The following is a 12438-nucleotide window of genomic DNA, read 5'->3' as shown; positions in this document are numbered from 1 at the left end:
GTCAGGAATGTTTGAGGACGAGGGTAAAGCCACCTGGGAAAAGACAGAAGAAGAATGGGACATGCCCACCAGTTAATGCTATTGTTGAATTCTAGACTTTAGCTTAAGGTAGAGAGGAATGGGGATTTTGAAAACAGGATGAAGATGTTATGTTTTCATTAAGGCCATTGTGGCTAGAATGAACAGAATTGCCCATACAAGCCTTTACCAAACTTAGAAAGATCTATTCTCTCTTTTTCTTCTTTCCTGTTTTAACAAATTTTAGACAAGAAAACAAACAACATTTTGTGACCAAGAATACAGCAGTTGCCACACAGGCCAGCAAGAACCCAATCACATCCAAAGAGTGGTACTGGAACCAGGTGAGGTCATGGGCAGCTGGCCTCAGGTGCTTGGCTCCTTTGTGGCGCATGACAAACTCGATCCAGAAGACTGCTCGGTCCAGGGGCTTTACAGGCTGATCATGGTGAATCCTTGATAACCTCATAGCATTCTCTTTATAACTGGTAGGCAAAAACAAACAAAAACATAGAAATTATAGAGCTTTTGTTTTCATTAAAAGTAAGTATACGATGCATGATATGCGCTATGCAAGCCAAAAGCCACAGGTGTGTTGAGAAAAACATTTTAATTCTTGCTGTGACATGAACTTTGCTGGTCGCATAGCATGTTAAAAGTTGTGAAAGAGGGGTGTGGAAGAGATATATTCTTAACGGAATGTGGTAGAGATATATTCTTAACGGAATGTGGTAAAATGCAAACATATAAAAAAGATGGAATAAGTCAGTTGTAAATGTATAGCCTCATTTTTCCAAGAAGGAATTTTGGTTTTGTGTGAATTATAGTTTCCAGGACTGTTCCAGACCAAGACTCTGAATAATCCTATTTTGAGAGAAAATACCCATTAGAGAGTCCATAAGCATGGCCTCTAATGTCAGACTAACTAATGATGACAGAAACAGAAACTGATAGTCAACAGTAGTGAGACATTTTTGCAATGTCTGAGATCTCGACACTGATAATTCCTCCATTGCACACACCTGTGCCTTTGTGATGCAAAAGACAGTGTCTATATATTGGCAGTGTCAAGACTGGATGAATATTAAGGTAATCTTAGAAATGGCAAGGACATGGGTTTTGAGTTTTTAAGGTAAATAGAAGTATCTCACTGGCATAAAGCCCATAATCAATGTGGCATCACAAGAGCAATAGTTAACAACTCTAATAGTCTCTCAAACAACAATGGTTATAGGTATGTCTTCAAAAGACATGTTCTGTCTTCACTGGAGATTTCTTGGTGGCTGAGCCAGAATTAGGATGTTTACCTTTGGTTTTGTGTTAGAGATAAAAGTTCCAACCTGGAGACATGAAGATGACAGAAGGTAGAGATGTGAAGAGATGTCCTGGTGCAAGTTGGACATTGTTGGGATCAGAGAAGAAGAAATGTAATCATCATTCACCAGTGAACATGGTACACAACATCCAGCAGCAAGAGGTAATTTACTTGTGTTCTTTTTTTGCACACAGTGAGAAAGAATAGTCATACTCTCTCTTTTTGTTTTTTGTTTGTTTGTTTTGTTTTTTGTTGTTGTTTTCATACTCTCTTTCAACTGGATTGAAATATAGGTAGGACTAGAAGAGTAGTTACACAAGTTTCTTCCTAATACATTTTAGGCAAACTACAGTGGTGATAAGAGACTATCTGTCCAAAACATATTTTTATTCAAGGTTTTCTCCATTTATAGATAGAGATTTAAAATCTGAAATATGCATATACTTGACAGATACACTTGTACATGTGAATACAAATAAAAATACAGTAAGCTTTCCTACAAATGAGATAAGATAAAATATGACTATGCCCATTAAGATGATTACTTAATATTTGTTGTACACTGTTTTATGACTGTTATGTTAAAATATTATGAAATTGCTATGGTTTATGTATTTAAATGTAATCTTTGTGTTCCTTAATTCCTTTAAGGAATAAGAAAATGGAATATAAATACATTATATATATACTCTACACTAAACACTTTTGTTCCCAGATAATTTCAGACTTGAATAAAGTTTAGGGTTAAAGTTAAGGTATTTTTAAAATAAGTAATTTCAGGTATTTTCCTGGGAAATTCTAAGAGTATAATTTTTTCACATCAATAGTTTTCAAATCAACAAGAAAATTTAGTAAGCCTTCTATAAAACGAAGTAGAATTTTTAAAAATTACAGAATTTACCTACTCTGATATTTAGTAAAATGAACCAAATTATCAGCAATTAACAACTTGGTAATAGCCTAATAGATTAGACATCAAGATCATCATTTATGAGAAACAAAAGATCATAGTAAGCCTCGCTGAAACTCCTAAACTCCCTTTCCAGATCCTGAGGATATCTATAATATTCTGAAATTTATGATTTGAATATGTATCTTAACAAAAATCTTTTGACTGCAATGTGAGTGGGAGGGGAAAATGGACCACCAGGGCTGACTTTTTAGGATGAGTTCAAGGCAGATATTGAGTGTCTTCCCTTTTGGAAATGAATACATTGACCACTTTGTCTAGAAAACCTTGCTGCTAGGGTTTTAACAGATGGTTTTTTACAGACTAGTTCCACTAAAAAAAGCTGCAAAAAATTCCATTTAAGTTTATCTTCTCTCCTACCTCCTAAATTGCAGGTTTCAGTAATGTGAATGGAATATTACAACTATCCTTCAAGTTTTGCCTCTGAATAAAAATAATTGAGTCTGAGATAAACTGGAAACAAATTTTAAAATAAGGTATCTATACAAATGTGGAGCGAATAGTGAAAGCAAGATGAAAAACATGACAGCAACTTACACAGTATTGGGGAAAAGAACATAAAAATGATGGACTTAGAATGTAATTAGGCATAATACATAATTCAAAAGAAGAGGAAAGTTTGAGTAGAGTAAGAATGTGAGAGTTATGAATAAGAGCTCGAGGATCAGATTATGAAACAAGAGGAGGTAACAAAAGACAAGGTGAGCTATTGAAATTAGTTGTTAAAAATAGCACTTTAAAGGATTAATAAGAAAGTTACAAATAGCAAGCAATGTTCATAAAAAAGTGAATTTACTAATTTATGGACTATTTAACGGAATCTCAGTAAATTAAGAAAAGCAAAAAATGATTAGAACAGTTAGAAAATAATAGAGAAAGAAAACAAACTCAAATATTTTAACATAGGGAATATTAAAATCTGATGTCCCTGAAATAAAGTTAAAAAATGGGACTAAAAGACATTTTAATAAACAAAAAAAATTAATTTCTGAAAAGAAAAATTGAATAATTTTCATCCTAGATTAACAGTGGTAAAAGAACACACTATAATCCCAGGAAAATGTAGAAAACAAATGGTAAGGATATACCATGTTTAAGTTTCTGAATTTAAAAAATACTATTTCCAGACTGAACAAGAAACTCTTAAAAAGTAATACTGATCAGAAAGTCCTCAAAACCCTACAGCAGCATTTAAAGCCAGAAGATCATAAGTAACCCTGCACAGTTCAAAAGGAAAGAAAGTGAGATCTAAGTATGTTATATTCAGATAGGTGTCATCCTCCCATCAAGGCAATGAGCAAATATTGCTAACTGTGATTTCAGGGAGTCCACAACTCTTTGATGAAAGAAAATTCCACATGAAGCATTCAGTTAAGAATGAATTCAAAATATTTTGAAGAATCTCTGATTCAATGGTGAACATTGATTCTCTTAAAATATGTGAAAAGATTAAATTACTGTGAGGAAAATAAGTTCCATAAATATTGACAAATTAAAATTTTAAGTAATATATATTAGAGATGAGATAACTTCCAATTTCAACTGTTAGCGGCTAAAATTAAAACACATTGTTAAAAATAAACACTATGTATATATATATTAATTTTTAACCTTGGTGAGACCTTTCAGAGAAAAATATTAAGATATAATGATCTGTATCTAAAGTTCATATAGTTTATAAATGTAGTTTACAAATTTATTTTATCTTTAGCTGAATCAGATAAAATTTAAAAGTTTGTTTAAAAATACATATATAGTATCAATTGATATTTATAAAATTATTAACTACTCTAACTACTCCTCCCTGTATATATGCATGTACTGATTAATGATATACACAGAGTGTCAACAATGATTATTTTTGAATGATCAATATTGGGTGAATTATCACTTCCATTTTTGTACTTACTGAATGGTTATAATATTTAAATAAACATATATATATATTTATAAAATAAGCAGATTATCCAGAAAAATATCTAAGAATTTATGTAATCACCAACATTATTTATTTTGAAAAAACATTAATAGAATATTTGAAATCTTTGTTTTTTCATCTCAGACAATCACTTCAGCAATTTGGGAAATGAAATAATAAAATAGTTTTTAAATGGTCATGTTATAGTTCTTATTTGAAAATACACTAGTTAGAAATGCATGAAACATTGGACATTTTTGAGTATGCTGGGTAGCATAATTAATGACAAGCCTTTAAAAATAGTAGTACTTACGAAGGTTCATTAATGACTGTTCTCAAGGCGTTGAGCAAATCTGCTCTTGTCATTGTGTTTATGTTCACCTCCACAGCCGCTCCTTTGGCCTTCATGTGAGCAATGTTGTCAGGCTGATCAGCAAACATGGGAACTCCCACCATAGGCACCCCATGATAGATAGCTTCATAGATCCCATTGGTTCCACCATGAGTGATAAAACCTTTTGCTTTGGGATGACCTAGTTTGGGGATTGGATGAGAAGTGGGTGAGGATTTCATGATACATGATACATTAACAGAATTTCAGAGAGAGATGGGGAAAAAACTATTGGATAACTCAATGAAGAAGGCAGTGTTTTCTACAAAAGCCAGGAACATGGGGAATTGCTACCTCAGAAAACCGTGATCCCTGAAAAAGGTGGAATTAACTTCCTCTGCGTTGTCTAGAAAGACTTACTGGGGAGGTCATATCAGAACCGAAATTGAAACTTGAAGAGTGATGAGAGTCTTAACTGAAGATTCTCTTTTATGAACCAGAGTAAGCATCAATCTATAAACTTAATGGCCAATTCTTTAATTATATCTGCTTTAAAACTGCAAGTAAAATGTGGAAATTTAAATATTTAAAATGTTTATTGAATTTACTTGCTGTTAAACAGTTACTTGCCCATCATCCAACTGTACAGCTTTTTTTCTTGGTCTTACCAAGAAGATCATTCTGTGGTATCCAGTCATAGAGCCGAGTATTGGCTCCTAATGTGGCCGGTTTCTTTCCTTTGTATCTCCATAAAACCTGTGGAAGGCAATGCTTTAATTTTTCAAGTAAAAACACAAAATTAAGGCATTTTAAGGCCATAGAGTTATTTAGAAATCATATAGTCCATCTTAGTTTTTTTTTTTGACTATTTGAAAGCCTGTGTTGAGGTATTACATGAAGCATACAGAAGTTCATAAAAAGTTCAAACAACTGATGTTCACTTATATCTGTTACAGCAGTTAACTTTAAGTCATAAACAAAAGAATATTGTGAAGAAAGTTTTTCAAGAAAAAGTATACTAAAATCTGAAAACAGCAAATACCACTTGATGTTCTGAAAGGAGAAAAATTATAATTTGTAAGTTTTATTAATTTAAGAAGCATAGATTGGGTTCTAAATAATTTGTTGGATATTCAAGATATAATATATCATATTTAAATCTATAACCATTATTTTGTTTTCAGATATTTTAGAGCTGGTATGAGTCAGATTACTTTTCTTGCATAAAAATATAATTGAATAGAGAGGGTAATGAGCATAATGTCCTTCCTTATTTCTTTGTATTTTGAGAGGAATTGATAAATGAGAGAAGAGTACATTTTGCTTCCCTCCCTGACAAGCTCCAAGGCATGACAGTTGTATTCCACATGCTTCAGATGGCTCCTGCTTTCTTGGAATCAACTCTGGGCCTCAATTCCCAAATGGGGACAAGTCCAAACATTTTTCACTTTCATCTTCTGTTTCAGTTATTTGTGAAACTGATCCAGGTTGTATAATAGTTTATCAAGGAAGATTTTATTCTAAGCAGAGCTGCAGTTCTCTGTGCCTAACAGGCTGAAGATCCAGTGGAGAATCTGATGGTGGAAACCGGCAGCTCCTTTCTAGGGACAGGATAGAGGGATTTTTTTTCAGGTAGCCTAAAAGGCTGACTCTCTTGTTCCCCAGGCTATGGCTCCAAGGAATGAGGCACGTCCCAGGCAGGAAACCAGGCATGACTGGAGCAGAGCATCACCAGTGTCATCAGCAAAGAGTCTGGGACATTGACATATTGAATGACTTAACTTCCCAGCCAGGCAGGTGTGAGGGGTGCACATGTCCTCCAAATTCTGAGTTCTAAGCATCCTGTTCTGCCCTCAATGGCCGGCAGGTGGTGCACAAACCTGCCCTTTCTTAGCCCATCCTCCTTTATGTGATAGTTGAGAGGAACATACAAAAGAGGTAGTTTGCAAACGTTGAGAGATAAGGTAAAACTGTTTGCCTTTACCTTTTTTGAAAGGGCTTGTACTAATAGTCTATTAAATATAGTATTATTGCTTAAAAGCTTTTGGAAGTGAGATTGTGTGTGAAGAAATAGAAAATAAATAGGACTAGTTTAGGCAGAATATGAGGGTTAAAAAGCATTAAAATGAACATGAATACTACGTAACTTTACTTGTCATGAGGCCATCCTAGTTCTTAAGTTTCAAATGTAATGTTTTCCAAAAATGTAATTAGCTTTAAAATTTTTTTGGCTGCTTTTTGGATGATTTGTTGTCTTTCTGCCCTCCCTCCCTTCCTTCCTCCTTTTTTCTTTCTTTCTTTCTTCCTTCCTTCCTGCCTTCCTTCCTTTCTCTCTCACTTTTTCTCTCTTTCTCCCTTTTTTGTTTTTGAGGGGGAATGAGATAGAGGATTTGTTTATACTCTATTATTTAATGAAGTATCTTGTTAGGATGCTAACATTTTATTACATAATTTTTTTCTTTCTTTCTTCTTTTTTCTTTTCTGTATGACGATTTTCAGATTAAATACTAATAGGTGGCAAACTCTTTAACAGAAAAGTTTGAAAATAAAAATCCAGAGTTTTAACAGGCCTAAATAGTACACTTACAATTATAGAGTTTTATGTACTTTAATATAAAAATATAAAGAGACAGGGTATTTTGTGAATGGAAGTATATAAGGAGTAGAAATCTAGAATTAACAAAATTAAAGTTAATTGAATGTCATAACTTAGAAAATATATACTGTTTGACAATAACATTAGGATCTTTAATTGTTTTAACTGTAGAAAATTTATTTTAGAAAGATTAGGCTTCTATTTCTAAACCAACTATACTTTAATTGAATCCTAATAAAGCCTAGAAATATAAAGTATATTCTTAACATGATTCTACTCTACTGTATGTGTAATCTCTCTTTTCCTGGACCTTGAAGCTAACACACTTTAGAACTTTTGGGAAGAGTCAGTGCAAGTCATAAGGTTTCAAAGAGTAAAAAGTTATTAGAATCTTAACATTTTCATCTCTATTTCATTGAAAATAAGTGACTTCATAAAAAGATGTATTTTCATAGTAATGCGAAGGCTCAGTAGGCAAACGGTAAAATGTGCCCAAAATACATTTTAATGTTTTGAGACATTTTTACTTAAAAGTGGTGCCAGTTCTGCTCGGTGTATGATGAGTTACAACTTCCATCTAGAAAGAGTACTATTAGCCACACACTCTCTCCAGTTGGCAGAGCGGCTGCCCACCACGACTGGAGTTTGTACTAACCTTCTGTGGAATCTGGGCAAGGGCTGAGGCAATGAGATTGGCTTTTTCTTCTGTGAGGTTTTTGACCATTGACCCCAGAGAAAACACCACAATACCATCTTCGCCTGAACTTTGGACAAATTCTTCCATTTCCTGCAGAGATAAAATTCTCTCTCTTACACAAGTGCAGGATCACAGGGGGAAAAAGGCTCTCCTACATTTCTAAATAGGCAGACTCAAGAGAAGTGTCAGGGACATTGTTAGACTGATTCTGTCTTCTGCCACATAGAACCATCTAGTCTCTTTAAGAGGAAATGTATTTCTGAAAACTATGGCTTAAATATATAATGAGTGATTACACATAAAGACATGGAACCAAACCATTATACAAAATGAATAGGCGATAAAAGGCAGATGTTCTCATGGTACATGGAACTATTACTCCCAAGGCTTAATTTTATGAACCAACAGAGCTGTTTGCAAATTTGTAAAAATATTCCTTGGAAGGAAGCCCAAAGAAGGGCTCTGAATGAGGCTTTTAAAATTTTTAGCATGCCAGTTTACATCCAATAAATTATGAATAACTTGATCTAACTTCCTGTTAGGTGTTCAGAATATTTTTCTCATGTTTATTATTTCCCTGATTAATAGGGCTAAAAAAGATTTTTTAAGAAATGGTATACATAGTAATATATTTGAAAAGATGATAATACAGTTAAATTCCTGCTACAATCATGATAACACTTATGAGACAGTGTTTTTCTGCCTTCCCACAAGAGTGTTACACTAACTGCGTGCCCAAAATTTGAGCCTTAGCACAGATTCTCTGCAAATAAAATTCTCTTGATCATCACTTACAGTTGTGCAAACTAGGCATAGCAAAATCTGGGATTGGGGTCTTTCACATAATCTATGTAAATGTCACCCTCTAGAGATATGTCATCTCCTTGTAACTATTCATGGTCACCCTGCAATCACTATGTTTCTCAGTTTAAGGCTAGTAAAATTACAAGGGGAAGAACAATGCCATAAATGAAAGTAGACTGCTATTTTTACTTAGTTAATGTTAAGAGAATATCTGATGTCCCAGGAATTGGTATTTTACCATTTTGATTCAACTGCCTAAACAGATAGTGATTGAATAAAAAAACATTACACACACACACACACACATATGCAGGCACATATACACACAGGTATATTAAGACTTACACACTTACCTGTTTGATTTGGATTCTTGATTTAACTCTCATTTCTTTTCTATTCTGTGTATCCAGTGACTGGCATAATTCTTTCATCAGAGATATAAGCCAAGATTAGTATTGCCCAAATATCTATATTAATAATTGGGTTTGGGATGGAATAAATTTCCCATCTTGTGAAACACGTCTGAGTCATTTTTGTGAAATTGTCTGCATGTGAAAAGTGGGGTTGGAAGGATAAACATAATAATGTGGCAAGGTATTACCTAAGGAGCCATGGGATATGTCCTATCTCTTTCTGTACCTTTATTTATTTTAGATATTGGTTTACTATCTTCAGTGATAACACTCAATAGAGCTTGTCTTCAGCTATACCTTAGTTGGTATGAAAAGCATATTCAGAATCCTGAAGTAAAGTTTTAAACTTCAATATCCATCTTACTCTAAACAGAAATCAAGAACTCTCCTGGGAACAACATTTAACCTGCTATCTTCTACAGAGATTATGTTTGTTTACCCACAACCCAAGCAAATGAATATCTGTCTCTCCACTGCCTATTGATAAAGATAAATACAATATTCTTACTGTATTTACCTATTATTCTCCTTTGTTTCTCAATATTGTTTTCTTCCAATATTTCTGGCAGTCCATATTTATTCTTTGATAACATTGGAATATGGGTATATGATCTTCTTTTTTACTCCAAAAAACCCCCTGATATCATGGTCATAAAGAACCAATTCAGCGTTTGGGTTTCTCAGTTTTATGATTTCTACTTTATGTTGATGACTCCCAATTTATTTCTAATGCTCTCTGCTGGGACTGAAACCTTGTATTAACAGATGATTTCTAGAAATCCCCACCTGAAAACTCTTTAGACTTCTTAAAGTGAATTTGAAATTTAACTCATCATTGCCATCTCAAAAAAGCTTTTTCAACTAACTGTTTCCTGGCTCAGTAAATCTCATTGCTCTCCAAGAGGCCCTGTCTGATTCCATGTCTTCCATCAACACTTCTTCTTACTGACCAAAGCCTGTCAGTAAGAGTCTGCCAAGACTCACGAAAGCATCTTTATCACTCAAATGATCGTAGTAAATGTCCCTATTCATAACTCTATCATGCTTGTTAGGAAGACTACAGCAGTCTTCTTAGTGATTTCCAAGGCTCTAGCTTCCTGTTCTTCAACCCAATATCTATACTAGGGACACAATGATATTTTTAACATGTCAGTTGGCAGACTTCATTCTCTGCTTAAATATCAAAGTAAAGTAAAAAAAAAGTAATATCATTCATAAAAGACCCCTATGATTTTGAAAATAGATTTGGTGTAGCAAACTGAAGACATCCAGCAGCATAGCTCTGTTATTGACACTGTAAGCTTTAAGGGAAAATCAGGATTTTATCATAAGGTACAAAAGAGCCCTCCACTGTAATAGACCTACCTTAGGTAATGGTTTGGCAGGTTTACAATGCAATCCTCCTACAAACTCAAAATTAGGTAAGTATGGACGAGGAAATTCAAAATCCCAATATGTCCTGATTAGCCAAATTTCCGCTTTCCCCATAGTCTCACATAACGTAGTGGGTCTTCCTGGAGAAAATGAAGAAAGTTGGCTAGAAGTTATTAGCATAAATATTTGCTGGGGAAAAATTGCGCCACTAATTTTCTGATGTGCTATTAAGGAAAAAAATAAATCTAGTTTCTCTAGATTACTTATCACGTCTAGATGTTAAAAGGAAAGGGAATTTAAAGTAATAAGGAAGGAGGCAGAAAGGGAGGGAAGGAAGAAAGGAAAGAGGATAGGAAGGAAGAGAGGAAGGCGGGAGGTGGGAAGGAGGGAGAGAGAATGAGTAGTGAAAGAACAGTAATATGTAAAATAAAAATAAAATCAATAAAATCAAATAAAAATAAAATTCTTTTACAAAAATAAGTTCTTTCAGGAAATAAATTCAATCAAAAATTTTAGCCACAACTCCAAGTACTGATGGATTTAATACTCACTGTTTTTCTCCAATTAAAGGACAGATGACAGATTAGCCCCAACATATTAACACCAAATCAATTCTCAGTGGTTTTCTAATTTCCAGTCAGGACTGTATTTCTACCTTTCAGCTTGTTACAATTCCTGGATCACTCGTATTGTTGAAGAATCCCACCAATATCAGTTTACCTTATCTTGCTGAGTCAAATCTCATCACTAGTGGCAAATAATGATTTGCCATTATTTTCTCAGTGGGAAATCCCTGAGTAATTTATACCTAATACAACCCCCTTTGGAATGTAGAGTACACATGTATGCATTATTAATATCACACACTTATTTTAGTGTTAACTTTAAATGATGTTTTTTGAAAGGAACAGATTCTAAGTATTCATTTTAGGAGATTTGTGGAGAAGAACGAGTATTTGCAAATTACCAAGTCAATCATTCGTGTACACAGAAAACGTGTTTTGCATCTAAGTAAAGAAAAATTCAGATGAGAATGTTCCTTTCTTAAGGATTCTATTCAGAATTGGTGATCATGTATACCCCAGGTTGGATAACCTCTTTTTAGAATCATTACTACTTTGTAGTGCTTGGATATATGTCTGAAGTTATATAGGCAATGATTTAATTTGATAATAAGGAAGCAATTTCCAAGGACACTGAGCTTGAAATTGCCAGAGACTGGATGAGAACACTGCCCCACAGTTTCCCACCAATATGTTATTGTTCTTTAGATGTCTTGTTCCATGCGTGTGACATCCTGCCTTGATTACTAAGTCCTTAGGTGAAATTATTGTGTAAACCTGTAGACCACATTTTAAGACCTAGCTTAAAGTAGTCACTAAAGTTCTATATTTGAAACAGTTATGCGCAGTATGAAATACAAAGCCAATCAAATGTGAGGAGAACAAAACTGAGCAAAAGTATGCAAAAGTTGTTAAATACTTTCATAAGACATCCTAAATGTTATGCTGAAGACTTGTAAAACAAAAATATGGAATTAAACTTTACCACCAATCTTTTTCCTATAGTTATATTATTACACAAAATGAGTTATGAACACAGTGGAAAATTATATAAATAATTGATAAATGGCCATTAAATTTGAATTACCATGTAAATAGTGTTATTGTTTGCATCTATTACTTTAATCCTACATGGTGAGTCTACTGAGATGCCTTTCAGTTTCAAAGAATTCTTAGAGGTAGCCTGAATGTATGGCAAAAGGCTTGATGTAGGTGAGTTGGATGGAGGGAATTCAGCAGAGGACAGTTACCAATCTCTCGGTGGTAAGTCATGCAAGCCACAGATATCAATCTAGAAATAACTTTTCTAGGCTCCTTAGCTTATTCATTTCTTTCAAAGGCATGTGAGAAAACTAATATGCATAATTTCTGTATCACTTTTTAAAAATTAATACTTTACTTTTTTAGAGCAATTTTTGGATCACAGCAAAACTGAGGGG

General features: G+C 33.8%; 1 protein-coding gene across 1 annotated transcript in view; it reads right to left on the bottom strand.

The window, feature by feature from the left end:
- Positions 1–223: 223 nt before the first annotated feature.
- The window catches only part of LOC103009971 (UDP-glucuronosyltransferase 2A2), a 51371-nt gene continuing 39156 nt past the window's right edge, over positions 224–12438 (bottom strand). Inside the window, 5 exon segments of the mRNA XM_057546949.1 lie at positions 224–503; positions 4535–4754; positions 5221–5308; positions 7804–7935; positions 10428–10576. Of these exon segments, the coding sequence (XP_057402932.1) occupies positions 224–503; positions 4535–4754; positions 5221–5308; positions 7804–7935; positions 10428–10576 (869 nt within the window).

This window comes from Balaenoptera acutorostrata, chromosome 5, assembly GCF_949987535.1.
Source record: "Balaenoptera acutorostrata chromosome 5, mBalAcu1.1, whole genome shotgun sequence".
NCBI classification, from domain to species: domain Eukaryota; kingdom Metazoa; phylum Chordata; class Mammalia; order Artiodactyla; family Balaenopteridae; genus Balaenoptera; species Balaenoptera acutorostrata.
Note: the sequence above shows the minus strand (reverse complement) of the source record. Positions and strands in the feature narration are given on the sequence as shown.